This window comes from Lissotriton helveticus, chromosome 10 (assembly GCF_964261635.1).
Source record: "Lissotriton helveticus chromosome 10, aLisHel1.1, whole genome shotgun sequence".
Classification (NCBI taxonomy): domain Eukaryota; kingdom Metazoa; phylum Chordata; class Amphibia; order Caudata; family Salamandridae; genus Lissotriton; species Lissotriton helveticus.
The window spans coordinates 973,862,230-973,883,781 of record NC_136071.1 but is presented as its reverse complement, the minus strand read 5'-3'; the positions used below and the strand labels follow the sequence as shown (position 1 = coordinate 973,883,781).

The 21,552-nt window shown below is 40.7% G+C and overlaps 1 protein-coding gene across 2 annotated transcripts in view; it reads right to left on the bottom strand.

Annotated features, from left to right (window-relative positions):
• Positions 1-21,552, bottom strand: part of ANKIB1 (ankyrin repeat and IBR domain containing 1) — a 580,820-nt gene that overhangs the window by 23,052 nt on the left and 536,216 nt on the right. Inside the window, exons 17-19 of one of the 2 annotated variants that reach the window (XM_078663642.1) lie at positions 21,285-21,336; positions 17,371-17,482; positions 5,592-5,635 (exon numbers count right to left, since the gene is read on the bottom strand). In XM_078663642.1, coding sequence (XP_078519768.1) covers positions 5,592-5,635; positions 17,371-17,482; positions 21,285-21,336 — 208 coding nt within the window. The remainder of the gene's footprint in view (positions 1-5,591; positions 5,636-17,370; positions 17,483-21,284; positions 21,337-21,552) is intronic. The other variant, XM_078663643.1, reaches the window with a different exon arrangement.

The following is a 21,552-nucleotide window of genomic DNA, read 5'->3' as shown; positions in this document are numbered from 1 at the left end:
GTTGTTTTGATTTGTATCGGTTGTTTCCAATGATTCCCAAATTTCTCTTTATTTTCCTTATTCTTTTTACTGTCTTCATCTCTTTAACTCCCCCTGAACATCTGAACCCCATCTATAATGCCTGTATATGTTGCTCATCTAACCTAATCTGGAATTTCACAACTAAAGATAAGCTTAAGTTTTTATTTCTTTCCCTATGCAATCTATCATGTCCCTCCTAGACAGCACTTAATTTCTATATACCAGACCTATGCCGATTAAAATTTGACTAATGCTTTACTATTATTAATATTCAACATGATATTGTTAGCCATAATATCTGCTAACTATCAGAATCAAGCAGGTATACCTTTAGCTGATAACCCCATGACAAAACCATAAATAAAGCTCAATATAAAGCCATTGAAATGTGGCAACTGGAACTTGACACCTTAAATTATGATTCGAAATTAGCCCGTCTTTTCACAGACAAATCTGGCAAGGATTGCAATTATAATCAGAAGTTTCATAAATAATTGAAATTACTTTAGGGCATAAGCGATTCTAATATCGTTCAAAATATTTCAGCAGTTGATCAGGCGATGAGACATTAAGCGAGGTGACCCAAAGGGCTACACTTTTATGAAGCGAACGTATTTTCAACACGAAATACGCAATAATTAGCCATTACTTTGCCAATCAATAGTATTAAATGGGTAAATCCCGAATTGACAAAAGCCCCATCTATGAATATTAAGAACAGAGTTTAATAAATAACCATTACAAAATGGCGGCTAGTTCCATGTAATCTATACCAGGGCTTGAATTTCATTTGTTCTCTTTTTTTTATAAATATTGTGCTCATTCGAGATGCCGCCAAATACACAGAATTCATCCCAGGACTTGTTCCAACACGTCGCTTCACTCAGTAAGGAACCTAATAAAGTTATATTCATGTACGCATAAGGATTGCCATTATATATACTAAAATATTCAAAATAATTCAGATTATTAACGTTAAACTTGGTCTGACCATCAAAACGTTGCACTATATATAGCTTACTGATGCCCACAATATGTTTTATGCTCCAAAATTTAAAATGCTTCTTTTAGAGTTTCAATCCTTTAAACTTAGTAGACTAACTTGAACAACCCAATTACAATTTTTGAGTATTCGAGCTCAGAATTCATTACACATACACAGTTATTGGCTTATTTTTCACAACGGACCCAAATACCTCAACAACAGAATCAACTTCCACGTACCCAAGAGAAACCTCCTATCTTCCAACCTCTTACTGGCCAAAACCCCATGCATACACAGAGCCAGAGCAGGCGGAAGATGCTTCTCTCACATCGTGGCCAAGACCTGGAACAAACTACCGGGGGACATCAGACACGCCCCCTTCCCTGAACACCTTCAGGAAGACCCCCAAGACCTAGCTCTTCGGCAAGAAAGTTCTGCTCCCCCCAGCGCCTTGAGACCCTCAGGGGTGAGTTGCGCGTTTACAATTCCCTGATTGATTGATTAAAATTATGATTATTAGTCGACTTTAACTGTGATTATTCATTATTGACAAATCCAGTAGAATAATATGGAATGTTACTCTGTTTCTTTTTTACTCAGATAAGCATTGCTCTTTCATTTCTCCAGTGGATACTTTTTTCTGAATGCATTATATGTATTTCTTTACAACAATGATGTTCCAAAGATTACTGAGGGTATTCTGTGTCTTAAAATATGTTTGAAAACATGTTGAAAAAATGCTTTACCCACGAATGTAGGCATGAAAATGTATTAACAATGTTCACATACTCCGTTAAGGCCAAGGCGCACTGATAATGCTAAACTGCACTTAATTATAACGTGGTGTGCAAGGAGTCAAGAATGAATCAGAGATTTGTACATCTGCAGTTATCCTCTACCTTCACTAAGTCAACACACTTGCATGAAGCAATTGAAAAAAGTGTTTACCACATATATAGTAAACTTTTTGCTTGTGCCAGCACGCTCACTCTACATGTATTTTTGTTTTTCTTCCTCTCAATCGCTTTTCTCATGAATGAATTACTAATCTTTTAAATACTCTCCACTGCACCTGAGTAAACTAAATTTTAACTCCTCGACAACACATGTCTTGTTAAACACGGATCGTGTATGATCTAACTACACTTGGTAGCGGTTACCTTACCCCTAATTGGACCTTGGGACTCATGATATTCATCATTATTTGGGGCCTAGAGAAAGCCCCAGGCCTACAAGCCACTGGGGGGCGAAACACGTGTTGGCTGCCAAAAGTTACTAATCGATAATGTAAACATTTGAAGCATGATGAAAATCTTTATTTGAAAATAAAACAGAAAATCACTGCAAACAATACAAGATCTAAAGTGTCTCTATATATGACAGGAATAAATTGGAATTACAAATATAAATAGTAGGATGCACTCAACCTATTCCTAACTACCTATAATAGAGGCAAAGAAGGTCCAAACCTCGAATAAGCGTCCTACCACCAAAGAAAGGGGGCATTACCTCCAGGGAGAGAACACTTGGACCTTTTCATTCACATCTCAACTATCTTAATAGAGTTATGGTCTCAAAAAGTTATGGTCTCAAAAAGGACTAAACAATATACTGTAATTAGAAACCAGCCCGAATTGTTTGTAGTCACGATATATACTGGATACTGCTGGTACTTACTCTTGCGTAGTAGGCAGGGGCAGCCTCTCCATAAGGGCTGTGGGGCTGCGCCCCTCTGAAATTCCTACACATTTACATAACATATTAAATAGATCGGTTTATTTAGAGATACGATCTCTAAGTAAATTGATGTATTTATGTCTGGGCTGGGCTGTGTGTTTCAGGCTGCCTGTCCCGCCTTGCTCTGAAGCAGGAGACGGTAGCCAGGCAGTAAAGCAACTTTCAGAAATGATGATGCAGGATGCTGGGCTTTCTGGTTTAAAGCCCTTCATTGCCATTTGGTCTATGGTTACATGCACTTTGCAGGCCAGCGACGCAGTTAGAGCCCTGGTTTCAGGCGTGGGAGACTTCATCCCTGCGTGCCTTCAGACGCCATCATTAAAAGGCTTAGATCCCACCCTTTCGTCATATGTGAGAGTGAATGCAAGCACATCTGATCCGGTACCTTGTTCTCTGTAATGGCAAGTGTTTGCAAGCTAACGTTGTGTTATGTATATTATGCTGCGACCCCTCATCACGCTAACCTCCCCCACTGTGACAACCCAGGCCTTGACTGTACGTAGCTGGCCCCGTTAGGAGTGGAGCTGCAGCATTTGTTCCACTGTGAAATCGATCCAAATAACGAGCAGGGTTCGTTCTTGTTCCCTTGCAAAGTGGATCCAAATATCCAAGTCAAGCAAGGTGAGTAATATGTGCTTACAGTGGACAGTTCTCTGATGTATGACATTAAAACTGCATGTGGCTTCATGCCCCTAAGTTAACATTGATGCCAAAAACATGGATTGACGGGCAAACAATGAATGTTAAAAACTTTGAGGCAATACATTTCAGTGATGTAGTTCCTCTCTTATTTCTCATACTTTAATTAATCTTGAATTCCAAAAGAGTTAGCTATTTTATAATGTTGTTGTTTATCTGTATTTTTTTCTGTGCATACTTTGAGGCTTGAGCAATGCCAGGTGTTTATGAAGGTCTTTGATTGAGCTTGCAGGGGCTAAGACTGAAGCCAAACAAAGCACGTGTCAGTGGGTTGGTCTCTCTGCAGAGCACATAGAATAATGTTTATGTATTCTATTTGTAACTGAAATTCTGTGGATGGGTGTGTAAAGGGGCACACAGATGTCAAAATATTTGCAAGGCAAAAGTAAAAGAAAATAAAGTTCTTACATTTGGGGCAGTGCAGTGTATGCTTGGAGGCAATAAAGTGACAGATGCAAGGAAGTGCATTCAGGGAATAGTGAAAAGAGGACGCTGAAGAGGAAAGAGAGGTGGTTACAGATGTGCAGATGGACAAGATATGCAGTGAAAAAGAGGATCCATATCTAAGATAAAGCACACATAACTGAAGGCCAAAACCCCTTCCACAGGCCTCAATGCTATTTAATTCACAGACTCACTATTTCAGAATTGAAACATTTCCAATGTTAATTATTTATAACAAATCATTGTTGTTACTCATTTATTTTAACCGGCTAACACCCATTAACAAAGCCAATCGTAGTGAAAGGTTTTAGGTATAGATCAGTTGTTATGTCATTTATCTGGATACAATTACATCTCACAGAGAAACCAGTAAACCAAAATAATGGTCGGTTGGCACACTATGGGAATCACAGAAATGTATTTGACATGTTCCTTTATAGAGAGTCCCTACTTTTTCATCTCACTTAAAGACCTGTCTGCACATATTTCTATATGACTGGTTGCAGCCAGCCAGGGCTATCATTTAAGTAAACATATTCATCTAATTTCCCCTTGAGTTCTTTGCTGTTAGGATCACTCTGAAAAGGTAATCAAAGAATCATGAGGATCTGAGTCTCTTATGTCCCTATATCTGAGCCTAACAGTGCTATATTGTCAAGCTACTGACTGAAGAATTTGTCTTTTTATACAAGTCACTAGTACTCCCTCACATATAATCATTTCATGCATGTGATGTATTCAGTTAGGGAAAGAACAGTTCATCTTTGACGTCAGGGTCCTTCTCAAGTAGCCCTGCTATCTGAATGGTATTTAAAAGCAAGCCTGTAGTAATCTCACCTCCATTTTTATCACTTGGTTGGGGTAACCAATATTTGACTAATTTTGATTAGGCTTCACAAATGCTCATTAGGCGAAATCTGCAGGTATAAGTAGGATACATACCAAAGAAATCTCCTGCCATAGAGGGAGTCTGGTGTTAGTTTGGAACATCTATTTTTTTGTCTACACCTCACATTAATCACTCTTTTGCCAGACATCACCTCAGTACCTACCTGATAGATGAGCTAACCCACAAATCATTGCATGGCTGACACAGTTCCAAACCTCAGCCTTTCCCCAGCCCGTACTCCAGACGTCTGAAGAGGGCTGGGATATATCAAGTGGCAATAGCTCAGAAGTCTGCAGAAAGTGCAAGGAGCCATGAAAACGTTCTGTAACTGTACTCTGAAACAGTACACAGCAGAAAGCCAGGAGCATGAGCAGTTTGGGCAATAATCACATTCCAGGCAGATGACCAGCTGTTGTGTGAACTGAAAAAGGTTATGCCTCCAGACACGTGGCTAGTAAGTATGGGTACAATGGATCATTTCTGGGAACAGGAAAAATGATTGGACACCATCTATTCTTGCCAGAGCCGACATGAATTTTCAAAAATTGCAAACCAGTATACATCACAAGGAGAGGGGTATTAGCACACGTAAACATATATTATGGAATAAGATGTTAACATTTATTTCTCTCCTGGTACCACAAAAAGCTTTTGGCAAAACACACGATCAAGGAAAATATTATAAGACGTGATAACAAAGAGAAAGGGCGGTGTCCCTAGATGGAAACCTATAGAGATTCCTGATTTTCAGAGAGATGGCAGGGTTACAGTAAAAAAACAAGAGCTGTGCTGAGTACTCAAATAAGCTGAACTCACCATGGACATCCCGTGTCTTCTATTCCCACTGCCTTCTTGTGTATCTGTTAGAATAAAACATGTAAAAAAAATATGATTGACTAGATTTGCTTCCATAACAAGGTAGGTTTGCAAAAGAATACAATATCTTTACTATTAAGGACAACTATGCATTGCAAAGAGATGAGAATGTATAATTCATAGTAACATCCAAGTAGGTGCACTGTATGAAAAACACTAATGTTTTGTTTTCTAATTGCCTTTTCTAATGCAGGACCTGAGTTCAGATTATCCTGGGCCATCAAACCAAAACATGTTTTAAATGTATTTTTGGTGAAGTTACAGAAATTACAAGAAAGTACACCAGTTCTTCACCCAGACCCATCCTGTACGATCCAAATTTGAGTTGAAAAGCAAGAGTTTGGTAATAAAGCATTTATATAAATTCAGTTGTAGCAACACTGTGGTTGGAGATACCCCACCTATCTATTATACACCTACTCCCCATAACCAAAGCTCTTCAAATAGAAATGGTAAGCTAACTTGCATTCAGTGGACACCACAATCTGGCATCTCTTTATCACATGCAAATATTTTCCCACCTCTTCAAACAGCAGCACATCAGGTAAATAGATTTGTGCATGGTCATACGCCAGTTCGTGCACATTTTCCATCTATCAATATTTAGGATTTAATTGCTACCCCATTCCTGGGAAATATCCCTCCTAGCCAGCACCAGATGCTGCTTACTCGTTTTGAGTTTTGATAAAATCAATCTCGCTCTGGACCCCCAGCGTAACTATTTTGAGGATTAGGCACTGAAAGAATCTCTGTCGTAACAGAACCCCAGGAGGGACAGATTTCGAACAAGTGATACTATCTAGAACTACTAAGCGGTGTCACCTCTTACGTTTTCATACTATCAATTTTCAAGAAATTGCTCATTAAGGATGAAATTGGTTTATTGTATATGTTCATTAAACATAAAACGTTTTTTCAAAGCACGCTCTCAAATATGTTTAAGAAGATTGCACAGAGGTAACTAACTCCCAATCTCTTTTTAGACCAACAGCTTCTTCATCAGCGGATAATCCTTAAAAACAAAATACATAAGAATAATCACAGTTATCAACGGTTCTTTTGAAGTTATATATAGGTGTGCAATATTAGCGCTATTTTGCAACAATTACACATGATGGTGATGTTACCTATCAGTTACGTCTGTGCAATGTAATGAATTTAAATGTCGAAAGCATTATTTAAATTATATTTTAGAGTTCTCTGGGAAAAGAAATCTTAATAACCAAAAACAAATTAGCCTTTCCCATAACCTTCCTACAGCAAGACTCAGCTCATGAACAAGGAAACTTGACTATATAACCCCAGTCAGAGGCAAGGATCATTTTCAAACTGGCCTGATGCACCTAGAGAATCAAGTTCCCGACACAGATAATAAGGAAAAAAATAACAATACATCACAAATCCACAATTGATTATTTTGGAACAAGAAGGGTATTTAAAGAGAGAGTTCAGAATAATATACTGTGGGCAGTAGTACCTAGAGACATTCCTGGATTGCATATGTGACACAAATGCAAGTGGAAACTTCTGTTTATATATGGACCAAACGTCCAGTGCAAAAGGTCTGTTTTGAACTGTTCTGTAGGTGGTAATGTTTTTGCACTTGGCAAATGGTTATACACCACTGCTGCAATCCATGTAAACCCCAAATGTTGAGGAAAATTGCAATGTACAAGATCGGTTATCCAGCTCCAGAAACGGCCTGCTGCCTTTAGAGGTTGTCAGTGAAATGCCCGTTAGTCAGGAAGGAACTGTGACTAGGAAGGGTGGAAGCTGGTGCTGCTGACTTCTTGTGTGTGTTGCTGGAAGCATCCATTTTCTCTCTGGTAACATTTCTGTTTCTTACTCACTGGAAAAAAGCTCTGTCTATTGTGTTCTCCAATGATATTCTAACTGGTCAAGCTTCTGTAATTCGATGAGCTATTTAAAAAAAATCCAGAAGCTAATAAATCAAAGGCAAATATCTTAAATCTCTTTTGCTGCAGTGATTTGGTACAAAACACTTTTCTGATCATTTTGCATGATATTCAGCTGACTGCTTGTGGGAAAATAGGCACTTGAAGTATTTCAAGGGTAGTATACATGCCCTGAACCACAGAATTATTTTCAGTGGTATGTCCTGACTACTGTCAATTTTCTAGGTCTCGCCTGAAACAGATCTTCTGTTAACTTAAACTGGAAGGGGGCTTAGAGCCCAGTAATTACTTACCATAAGTTGGCTGTATCGTCACTCTCATTTCCCTGCTTCTAATTGGTCAGTGCTTGCCTGTTTCACTTTCAATCTCTGTCTGTTTGTCTCTTCCATCGAGCATGGACCAAGTACTGATTAATGTTGTTCCGCTGCTCGCACTCTAATTGAGGGACTTTAGCACTATAGTCACCACAGATTTATTTAATCATAGAAGATTTAGAGGATAAGTCGAGGAGTTACATATTTTCTGAGGTTATAGATTAATAGGTCCAAATATTTGAATTAAGCGAAGCAATTTTACTAACACTAAAGTGTTGGTTTCAAGCAATGAACCAAGATGTATGAAACGTTAACAGCCAACTTGTGTTTCGCCCCCTGCCGGCGTGCAGGCCTGGAGCTTTCTCAAGGCTGACAAATTGTACTTAATTAAAAAAGAAATGTTCACAGGCATTTATCAAATGTAAAAACCATTAGGTAGATATTAAATGTAAAGTTGTACAAAGGCAACATCAACCAAGATATGTGTACATAGATATATACAGAGTGCAGCCTGCATCAGATTCCAGAGTAGAGATGTTGCCAAGGTAAGATTATAAAAAAGAGAGTCAAATAAGAAAATCCGTCAGTACTAGACAGACTCTCATATCAAATAAGTCACTGAGGTCTCAGCGCGATGATAGGTAGTACCAATTAGCCCGATATATAAATGTTTTATGACAGCTGATGAGCGTCTGGGTAGAATGAACAGATGGCATCTGTGAACGTTGTAACACCATACGTGGAACACCCACTAATCATAACAAGCTGCGGTAGAACATTAATCTAGTGTAAAACCAGTAAAACGGGAATAATAAACCTGATATTTCACAAGTATTGCGACATGTCGTTTCACGAATGTCAAAGTAGGGTAAACAGATAACCGGTTAAGTTCTACTCGTACCACGCACGCCGCTGAAGTACAGTCAGACCCAGCCATGAGCATATTAGCAAAAAACACAGTTGATGGACAGAATGTAGAACAATGTCATACATTCACCCCAGTACAAAGATCTGGGCCTAAATCCATCGTTTTTTTGCACTCCACACCACCCTGGGTTAGACACTGGCTATATGCAAATCAGCTCTGACCCTGTGCCTCATGGGAACAGTCCAGTCCGAACTACCAAGCCATGTCTTTCCCAGACCGGAATCAAGCATCCAAGGACCGGTTTCTGGCTATCAGCCTTCATCAGCCTGGATAGCACGACTCCAGTGGTGTGGAGAGCCTGGGACTCACGTCTGAGCATCCCCAGCCCACTCTGGGTGAAATTGCAAAAAACACAGTTAATGGATAGAATGTAGAACAATGTCATACATCTTCGAACTTTTGTAATACCGACTCCTCAGTTGACACTAAATTGAGAACCCACCTTAGTATATATGGATTTTAAAGCCATCTCCAATCTGCCCACTGTGGACCAAAGAATTCTGCATTTGTTATGAGCAGGCTTACACCTACCATCTAGCGGCTAGGAGAGAGCTATCTGTGTTTGGGCAGCAGGAAGCTCCAAATCCATATCGAGTGCATAGTGGTCACTGTCATGCCTATGCACCACAGCCATATCCGCTAAGACTGGCCAAATCCTAACATCTAAAAGAATATAATCGATTAGACTAGTACTTCCAATTCTATCAAAGGTGTGCTTCCCCTCTCTGTCGGACTTTGTTCTTCCATTGCACACTCAAATGCAATTCAGAGACAGATCATTTAGTTGTCCCGCCGAGGGAGACCACTGCTTGATTGGGGGAATAGTGGGAGCAGGGATTAACCAAATGCTGTCTTCTTCCAGGAGGGAATGGTGATTAACCAGGTCTAGGGATTCGAACTAACAATTAAAGTCACCCCCCACTATTTTTAAAGCATATGGGTGGAGTCCTGTTATGTATGTAGCTAACGCATCAATTGAGGTAGATTCCTGCTGCGTAGCAGAAGGTCTTAAGTAGATGTTGTAAATGTTGGATAGCCATCCATTGGGACGTTTAATGGTTACACATAGAATATCATCTGTTACAGTTTCAGCCCCCATCACTACGCGTACCACATGTGGCCCTATCTATTTCATTAGGCCCCTCCCAAGGGTCTTTCTTGCCCAGGGGACATTGCATAAACACAATATGTAGCAAAGCCGAACACCTATTTCGGCGACTTTAACACTTTTCTTGGAAGAGACCAATATCACAAATGTCAATATATAATCCCCAATTAGGATCCCCCAGCTTTGGGCATAAGCCAGCAAGGTTCCATGAAAGTAGTCTCAGTTTTTTGTCATTCCCTGTGGCAGGCTACTAGGCTCCACTCCCCCCAGTTTCACTATATGACCCCCTCCTCCTTGATCTAGTGTCTTATTGACTATTAAATAATGGACCATATTAAAACCTACGGAAAAGGCACTGGAGGATGTTCTGGTCCTCAGAAGTATATCTTGGGAGACTGTTTCCTCAGTAACTATAGTATTAGGGGCTCTTGTTGCCACTGGAGACTCTTCAAACTGTGACAACACTAGGGGTCAGGGGCTTGAATTCCCACCAAAGTTAGAGTCATTAAAATAAACGTGCATCTCCTTCCAGTGTATTAGCCCACTGAGTTCCATGATAGGGATGTCAATGATGTGACTACTATCTTCTTCAAGTCAATCGACAAAGTCCATGGGACTGAAATTATTATAAACTGGGACATTACACAAATCACTTAACTGGGACTGTTTAGTGCTAGGGTACAAAGAGCACAAAATAGCGGGGCTCTTGGCAGTATGAGGACTTCTCTGATGAAGTCAGCTTAAGGGGGCTTATAAAAGTAGCCCAGGGGTAAAATTAATAATCACAGTCTCTAGGGCTATCCTATACCCCCCTCCGGAGCCACCCCACATGACATGTGAACAAAATGTTAGCCATCAAGGATGAAAAATTCCATAATGTCGGAGGTTGTGGGGCACGAAGTTCCTAAGGATGCCAGGTGGCATGTGTTATGTGTGTCTGGGGAACAGACGTAGCCTAAATACCAAAACATTTGGCTGGTGGTGGCAGCAATAGTGGCTAAAAGAAATATCGCCGGGGCCTGGGGGGCCACTCAACTACCGACAGTGGCGTGACGGAAGATGGATATGGACTGGTGCTGTGCTGCTGAAAAGAGGATATATGAAAGGAGGAGCTGCCCCAAGAAATGGGAAAAGGTGTGGCAGCACTGGGACGTGTATAGGGGCCACTGGGAGATACTGGATGGCTAGCAGGGGGAGGGGATGGGAGACAAGGAGTGTATTGAACGGGGAACCTGCTAGGAATGTTGTTTATTCTACAAAAAACGTCTGTGTTTTCAAGAAATGCGAAGTAAGATGACAAGTATGTATTAGAAAACAGTGCCTATGGTAATACTGTATATTGATTCTGACAAATGTTTAATATAAAGAAGTTTAAAAAAAAACAGGATGTAAAATTCCTGTTTCCCCAGCTAATGGAGACACTTGTTACTCAGCTCCGCATGGGTTTAACTCTGACCGACCCTTAAGCCTAGAACCCAGTTATCACGCCCACATATGGACATGCCTCCGAAGTTGTGCATCTTAAGCAAATAATTTCCTGTAGGAAGGCATTGCCATGTCATATGGTAAAAGTACCCATCTGGGTCATTGCATCGTGTACAGTTCACGTTCTGTGTCCTTCCCATCTTTCAGAGCATTTAAAGGCTGTAGTAGAGTCTGTGAAAATAATGAAATGGGACCATCCACATGTTGGAGGGGGTGGCCAGAACATGTGCAGTCAACCAGGCCTCCTGCCACTCCTCATCCTCCAACTCCCCAACATTTTGTTCCTAAGAGTGTGTTACACTCCCTAAAGGATCTGGGCCATTCAGAAGGAGAGGCCAATATAGTCTCAATATTCATTCACTATCAAGGAGTGACTGGGGTGTAATCTGGCACCACCTCTAACTTAGTTCTCTATTGTTTCTAGGGTGTGGCGGACCTGGAGGTATGTAAAGAACAAAATCTGGGCCTATGCATTTGAAACGTTTTGGTGAAGTGCTCAAAGGATAGGAGGTGATCATGGTTCCAAACATCTCCCAAGTGAGAAATGCCAATAATTTCCCATTGGCGGAAGCCTTATAATAGCGCCACTTGCTTCTACCATGTCCCTGCCATAGGGGTATCTGCATTGTAAGTTTACCCAGTCATTTGATAGGAGTAAAGGCTGCCCACCAGCATAGCAGCTGGTGATCTGTGGTATGGAATGTAAGGGAGACACTCCATACAGTAGTTCAGAGCCCATAGTTGTTTAAGGGTCACCAACTCTAGACACCTGGAGGAGTTGTACCTTTCTCAAAACAGTCAATCCCCAATCGGTCTAATTTGTGCTGCCTAGTAATAAAGTCGGAGCTCAAGGAGACACAGCCACATACTTGTAGGGAGTGTATACGTCACACATAAGTGACTATGACATTTGTCTACCCAGAGGAATTTGGTAATCAATGACTTGACTTCTTAAATGAACAGGTTTGGAATAATGAAAGGAACATTCTGCAGTATATAGAGAAAGAATGGGAGCATCACCATCTTGTAAAGTGTCACCCTACCCATTAAAATTGAGGGGCTGAGTGGCCAACACCTCCAAATCTTCGCAAATGTGTTTTAAAATAGGGGCAATATTCATGCCACAAACTTATTTCATGTTGAAAACCATTTCCTTTCTTATCCATGATGTCTAATTTTAACTTTTTTATTAAAGCAGTGTGACTGCATGGTTTTGTTTGTTGTGCACCTTCTCTGCACTAACACTTTAGCAATGGACTAATTTCATGTTTAAAAGCTACATGGCAATACTGCCGCAACTGACTTTTAGATCTTTCAGGGTGACACTGTATACAAGGACTTCTTTAATGTTTAAAAGCATTTCCTTGTTTTATTTCCAAATTGCAAATACACTTTGCTTGTTTTCTAAATACCAACTTTACTACTGCTTTGCATTTGCATCCTCTAGGCCAACACCATAGGCAAGGACTTGTTTTATGTTTAAAAACATCTTCTTTACTTTCAACGTGCCATTTTACATTTTTATTTAAGCAGTTCATGCAACTGCATGTTTTTCTCTGCTGTGCCTCTTCTCTTAGCTAACACAGTAGCAATGCAAAGTGGGTTGTGCCATACCATGTGAAAAACAAGAAAAATCGGCGTTCTACTAATCTATTGCTTAATTAGTACTGTCTAAGAACATGTACTACTAATTACGCTATCTCCTATATGAAGAAAAGGTAAGAAAGAAACACAGTGATGCAGAAAACTAAGATCAAAAGAAAAGGTGAACCAAAGCCACCTCCGGATATTTGGTTTCCCATTATTGCACATATATGTGTGCCCAGTGTCATCATCTAGGTTTACCAAACAACTTCCTCAAGTTAGCCCTTGAACATTAGGGAAAACATGGAGGTTAAGTTGTATCCTCTTGTGGATTGTCACAAGAAAAAGCAAGTGCAAGAAGAAGGGAATTTAATACTTTCTAAAATCTTTATATGATGAATAGCAGTGCAAGAAGTGAAAAAATGTGAAGTAAAATAGGATAAACCTCAGATAAATACAGTGTAACCAATCCTTTGGCGTATGCCCTGATAATTTTTCCAATTTAAAAAAAAGTGCAGGTGAGAAAGAGACAGTTAGAAATTAGTCACTGTCTACATGGTCAACATGTTTCAGCCTTCGGGATAAATCTCCCTGGCTTTCGTCAGGTCCTATACAGATCTATTGTCACTGCAATATTTAGAAAAAAGGATTAATACATACAGTGTAAATCCTGTTATTACAACTTTCGAATCCTTGGACAGTACTGCTTAAACAAAAGATTAGTAGAACGCCGATTTTTCTTGTTTTTGACATATTAATGAGTAGAGGGATTGAAATCTGTCTGGTCTTTAAATATTTTCCCTCTGGCCCTCCATTTTGTAGTATTTGTTCTTGTGCCATACCATACCATACTAGGCAATGATAGGACATACCGTACCATACTATACAATGACCGGTCTTTCCATACTATAAAAATAACATACCATACCATGTACTACCGTACCATACCATACCTGGGCAGTTTATACCACATCATGCAATAACATGCCATAACATACTAATAATAGGCCCACTGTACAATAATACACCATACCATACCATAACAGGCTATACCATCTCATACTATACTTTACAATGTGATACCATAACATACCACAACATACTATACTATACAATCACAGGGTAGGCCATACCACACAATAACAGGCCAAACTATACTATACAATAACAGGCCATACCATACCATACTATACCATAATATACAATGAAGTCATACCCTAACATACCATATAACCATACGATAATATATACTATAATACAGGCCATACAAAACTATAGAATAACAAGCCCTACCATACAATACAATGACAAGACATACAAAACCCTACTATAAAATAACAAGCCATGCCCTACAGTACATTAACAGCCCATATTATACAATAACAGGCCATATCATACTATACTATACTATACAGTAACAGGCCATTCCAAACCACACCATACTATACATAAACAACCATACCATACTATAAAATAACAAGTTATACCATACTATACAATGACAAGGCACACAGTACCATAAAATAACGAACCAAACTCATTCTATACAATAACTGTCCATATAATACCACACTATACTATATAATAACAGGCCATAGCATACTATACTATACAAAATAAGTAAAAGAAAATTCATAAACAAAGCCAACAGATCTCACACAGGCAAGACCTACTGCCTTAGTTTTCTTTTAGCAATGTATTGCCCTGACCCCAGCTTCTGGTTTTCGATTTATTTTGCTAAAAAGGTCACATTTATGCTTTTGGGTTGCTTTTACAACCACAATAGTTGTCTTCCCCCTTCAGAAATATCACCGAATGAGCTGGCATTCACTGCATATAGTTAGTTGTCTCTTGTCATCTCCATTACAAATACTGCCTCTTTTGTTTCTAAAACGACTAAGACAACAAGAGAGGAAAACGTATCAGATACCATACTATGCAATAATCGGCCGTACAATACTATACAAGAACGGGCTATACCGTCTCATACTATACAATGACGGATCGTAACATACCATACCATACTATACTATACTATACTATACAATCACAGGCCATACCATACTATAATATACAATCAAAGCCCATACCGTACTACACAATAACAGGCCATACCATATCATACTATACCACGGGTATTCATAGTACAGCCCGGCAAGCCTTCCTTGGCGGGACGCGGACCTTGCAGACATCGTACCCATGTTTTTTTTTTTTTAAATGTAAAGAGTGTCTAGCCGGTTACAACAGCGCGTCTCAGAGACTCTGCTGCTCTGTGGGGGCCAGGCGATTCCAGTGATAGGCAGAGTGGAGCTGCAGGGGCTCTTAGAAGGGCTGTAACAACAACAATGCCTCATTATCATGCAAATAGTCTTTTAAAGACCTGTGAAGTGCTCGGGTGCAGCTGTGTGTGTGCCCGAGAAGCTGTCTAAGCCCGGGCACACACAGGCAGGGTGAGGTGACAGAGGGAGGGAGACAGAGGGAGAGGGAGGGAAAGGGAGTGAGACAGGGAGAGGGAGGAGGGAAAGGGAGGGAGACAGAGGGAGAGGGAGGGAGGGAGGGAGGGAAAGGGAGGGGGAAAGGGAGGGAGGGAGAGGGAGACAGGGAGAGAGAGACAGAGAGAGGGAGACAGAGAGAGGGAGACAGAGAGAGGGAGACAGAGAAAGGGAGAGGGAGGGAGTAAGATGGACGGAGACAGAGGGTGACAGACGGAGGTAGGGAGACAGAAAGAGTGAGAAAGAGGGAGACAGAGAGAGGAGAGAGACGGAGGGAGAGGGAGACAGACTGAGGGAGACAGACAGATGGAGACAGAGGGAGGGAGACAGGGGTAGAGGGAGGGAGGAGAGGGAGACAGAGGGAGGGAGACAGACAGAGGGAGGAGGGAGACAGAGAGGGAGACAGATGGAGGGAGACGGAGGGAGAGGGAAGGAGAGAGAGGGAGACAGAGAGAGGGAGAGAGAGGGAGGGAGAGGGTCTGAGTGAGACAGAGTGAGACAGAGGGAGGCAGGGAGGGGAGAGAGGGAGAGAGAAAGACAGAGGGAGAGAGAGAGAGACAGGGGGAGGGAGACAGAGGGAGCAGGGCGACAGTGGGAGGAGGGCGATAGAGGGTGGGTGACAGGTAGAGGGATACAGAGGTAGGGAGACAAAAAGACAGAGGGAGACAAGGTGAGGGAGACAGGGTGAGGGAGACAGAGTGAGGGAGACAGAGTGAGGGAGACAGAGTGAGGGAGACAGAGTGAGGGAGAGGAAAGGAGAGAGAGGGAGTGAGACAGTCTGAGGGAGACAGAGGGAGACAGGGAGAGAAGGAGGGAGACAGGGAGAGAAGGAGGGAGAGAGAGGGAGAGAGAGGGAGAGAGAGAGAGGGAGAGAGAGGGAGAGAGAGGGAGAGAGAGAGAGATAGAGAGAGGGAGGGAGACAGAGAGAGCGAGAGAGAGAGCGAGAGAGAGAGAGAGAGATGTGTGTATACCGGGTCTGGTGGCTCAGTGGACGAAGGCATCCGCTGCAGGGACCTGTGTTCAACCTCATCGTCACAGTTGTTTTTGTTGCTCTAGCCCCGCCCCTCCCACACTGACCCCGCCCCCTCCCCCACTGACCCCGCCCCCACCTGTGCGGCCCTCGGACACAAACCACACTGTAAAGTTGGCCCCCGAGAGAAAGTTTATGAATACCCATGTACTATATAATAACAGGCCGTACTAAATCATACTATACAATGACAGGCCATACCACACACTACCATACCATAAAATACAACAAGCCATACCGTAGCATACCAAACAATAACAGGTAATATCAGATCATATCATATCATCCATATCATAAGATATGATGCTTTACAATAACAGCCCATACCATACTATACAATAACAGCCCATACCATAACTGTACAATAACAGGCCGTGCCATACTATACATTGACAACCAAATCATACTATATTATAACAATCCATACAATACTTTATTATACAATGACAAGTCTCACATGCCACACCCTACTATACAATAATGGGCCATACTGTACAATACCAGGTCATACCATACGATATTATACGACAGGCCATCGCATACCATACTATATACCATAACTAAAAATAAAGCCAATCGATCTTGCAGAGGTGAGACCTATTGGCTTTGCCGATGCTTGTTATTTTAGAAATGTAATGCCATGACCTCAGCTCCAGGTTTTCGATTTGTTCTGCTAAGAGGGAAATGTTTATGATTTTGGGTTGATTTTACAACCACACTCATTGTCTTCCCCCTTCAATTATGTCATTGAATGAGCTGGTCTCTGCCGCAGGCGGTCAGTCGTCTCTTTTCAGCTCCATCACAAAAACTGCTTAATGTGTGTCTAAAACAATTACGACACCAGGAAAAAGGGAAAACCTACCGGAAGTGCTGCCACTCGGTTCGTCAGGGTCCGGAGTGTTACTTCGCATGCTTGGCATATCTCCTCTTCGGCGCTGTCTGTGCCTTCTTCGATACTGAAATTCAGCATATTCCTGCATAAACCAAAGGTTATGAAGACAGGAAGCATGCACGAATGTATTTTTAAAGTATTTACCCAAATCACAGCGGGTTGCGTGTACATTCCCAATCCAGTATTCATCTCAAAATTAAAATAAAAAAGTGAAAATAAATGCAAAAAGGGCACTTTGATTACAGAGGTAAAATATGAGTTTCGTGTCTATCCCAAATAATTTCACACAGTGGTCTACTCGAAGCAGCTCTGTGCTGGCACAGATAGTAACACTTACAGTATGGCTGCAGCTCCTAGGGCTATACTTAAACGTCTCTTAGGGGACAAAATAGAAAATGAACGGTACACATGTGTAGTAGTGTTTAGCAAGGGCACACTTGTATTACCTACATTCCCATACAAGCCAAAGTAAGTGCCTTCACCAAACCTTTCAGTTTAGTTCTGGAGACTGCAGAAGTTCTCGCCCTCGATTCGCTGGATGATGTAGCTTTACTACCTGTTTTTTGTTAACGAAATATTCTGCAGGCACGTAATGGTCCATTTCCGAATGTAAGGTTTTCTCGAGATTACAATTTACTCATTTGCAACAATAAAGCACAGAGTCTCGAGATGCAAGTAAGCTGCCACCAGCAATATTTTCTAACTGGCAGACTGGATGCAACTTTTAAGTTTTCCTACTATTGCCAACATTTTATTACTTTCACTGTGTCCTATTCATTCAGAACAAAGATAGCTACGCGAAAAACAAGAAAGATTGAATGCGTCGTGTTGGTGCAGTAAGGAGGGCAGAGTGGGAACCTGCATACTTCACACTGCTGCTGGTTCATCTCCTTTGCATTATGAAGTGCATAGCTCACTACTTTTTGAATAAACTCTGGTGAGGAGTGGCAGAGGTTATTAAATAACACAATTCAAAGGTCTGTCCTGTCAAGTATAGCACTTTGGTGAAAAGAAAGCTGTCAAAAAGTTACAGGTGCCTTCGGCTTCCACTCGTTCTCCTACTGTGGAAAGACCCCACCTCTTACCCCTACATCTGGGCGTCTGTACACTCTCTTTGGGAGTAGTTACAAAGAACAGCAGAAAAGGCCAGAAAGCAAATTAGTCAACAACCTCAAAAGCAGTTTTTCACATCAAGTGTAGTACTAGATTAATTAACCAAGCAGCTGCTGTAAATGCAAAAGGGGGAATGGCTAAGTCTTTCATAAAAGCTTTCACCCACATGCAGAATCTGAACTGACTGACTGGCAAAACACTACACAGAAAGGTAACACAAATGCTCGGTTACTGTAGTAAAGTGGGAGGTCCGACCTATCTAGGTGAAGATATATATTTTTAAGTAAAGCTAGCTCTGCAAAAAAGCTTCAAGAAATGTTTTCTGACACATACAAAATACTTCACAATAATAGCCATAGTTTCCCTTCTGATGCCAAATGTTACCTTTGAGATAAAGCCATTGTGGTGAACTAATATCAATGAGTGCAAATTGTAAAACAAAAAAGTTTAAAGAACTCATTAGATGGCTTTATGAAGACATCCCGATTGTGATAAAAGAGTCAAATGTCTACAGTAATGCATACAATAAGTAATATTTTCAAGTCGCAAACATTTTAACTACTCTGGAAGGTTCAGGTGCAGCAACAAGGAAAAGCCTACAAGTATCACCTTTAAAAGGTGTTAGTTCATCCTTTGGGTTTTCCAATGTTTGTTGCCAAAGCTGAACAAAATCAGCAAAAAGAAAGAAAAAGTTGCTGCCAAAAAAATGCCTTCACATCGTGATGTAAACACGTGCATGCAGCAACACGCATACGTGTGCATTAATTATGATGCAACACCCATTCTGGCTTGTATTTTTGTCCTCTAAGAATAACTGTTGCAAAACGGAGGACACGCATCTTGGAGTAATACATTTTAAAAAAAAAGAAGCGTGAAAATCAATCGCCAAAAACAAACGTATCATTTGGTAGCAAAATACAGACGTAGGTAAATTGAAATTTAAGAAAATTTGGATTGGAAGAGATGGGCACGCAACTAAAGGTAGAGCAGGCAAGAAGTGTAGACGGCTCAAACACTGCGCTACAAACTCCGATCGCTTGATGGTGGTTTTCTTTGCATATTGAAACACTAATCACTTGACTGTAGTTTTCTTCTCTTTTCATATTGACGGTGATTTCAATCTTTGCAGCATTTAGGCAAACTGATCCTTTGACGGTGTTTGCGCCTTATTTCATTCCTCATTACTTAAAATTTGTTTTTTATTACGTCTCGCTGGTGTACGCTACTGTAGTTGATGGTAATTAGTCCCCCCACATTCTTACATTATAAGCCTACAGAAGGGATTATCTCGATTTTTGGGTGCTTTCAATAATCTCTTTCCATCCTGATGATGATCCTTATATAAGTAATTCAATGGGGTTGAAGTGTTGAAAAGATATTAGTGGACTGTTTTGAATCTGATTAGGTGCATGATACCCTGATACAGAGTAGTATTCAACAACAATTGTATCCATGTCAGTCACAGGTTTCGTACATATACTTTCTGTATAGCACTTGCACACTTTAAATTCATCCATTTCACCTTCACTGTGCTGTTGTATCTTTGGAGCACCTTATTACCATGCAAATAGATAACTTTAACCTTATTGTTCTAAATGGATTGAATACATTTGATTTGATTCTTGTTCAAACCAATCTATTGATGGTTACATTGCCAAGAAAGTTGAGGCTCACACTTCCCCCCCCCTTAGAGACCATTGTTTTCTTTATTCACTGACCGCAGAGAGCAAAACAACAGAGATCAGGAAGGGCGGTAAAGCTACAGAGGATCTGTTGGAGAACAGTTTCTTTAAAATTAAAAAGAAGCAAAAAAAATCATGGGACATGGGACAGTGATGTAAGGGGAAGCAGTAGACCAAGGAGCGAGCAAGAAAACATCTGCACTCCCATGGATAATTGAAAGAAGAAAACAGCAGTTCCCTGAAAGTCAGCAGTGGATGCATGCAACGCATCCAATAAAAAGGACAGGAACTAAGCTATAATCCAGAGGAGAGAGAAGAGGAAAGAAAGCTATCAAACAAGCAGATTGACAAAAAAATCCTACCAATCATAATCAGAGGTTGACCCAACGGCCAATCTAAATATTGCCATTAAACACATTAGGTCTTTTTAACAACAAATAGCTAAACGATGTTTGTAGGTAAGAGCGAAAAACATAGCACTAGTAGCTGGAAGAGAAAATTCATAAACAAGTATCTGGGATTCAATTAATATAAAATTTCCTTGACAAAACCTCCCTTTCAGTATATGCTGACAAGAATGCCATCTTGGCATCCCAAATGGTGCTGTCAAAAGGAAAACATAATGGTACTCAGCTCTTCTAAGAGTCTAAGCCCATGTAACTTAACAAGGGAACTGCTGTTTTCTAAGCTTTCCTGAAAAGGCCACATCAATTTGCAAGCGAGTCCTTGAAGAAGACAGGATTCAAAGAGCTGTGGGGAAAGTCAATCAACCACTGGTAAGATTCAATGGCAGTGAAGAGAGAAACCGACAGTTGGCAACTATAGGACATGTACGATATATAATCCCTATCATACCAACAACTGAAGATTCGTGCAGTTTCACATGTTTCTATAACAATACAAGACAATCCTTCCCAACCAGGATAACACTGGACAAGTGTAGACTGTGCTACACATAGGATTCTGTGAAAATATAAGTCAGCCCTTAATAATCAGGTGACAGCCTTGATAATTTTAATTGGTAGACTTACATTACTGAATGAGATTTATAGGCACCATCAATACACTTATTCATCAGTCATACGTTACCTCAGGTGATGCAAATCCTAAATACTCCCAATCCCATGTTCCGCCAGCAAAACTGTAAATGAATTAAACCACAGCAATCAGAAATACATAGCTGTGAGAAACCAAGCACAATACATTAAACCATCTATTTATATTACAACTTAGTTATAGGATATGTGGCAAAAACAGGCAAGAGCTTATCTCCGACTGTTTGAATTCAGGACATGGCAAAGCAACGTCATCTTCCAAAAGTAATGTGCACGTCAAAGAGGGCATTTCACTTTGAACC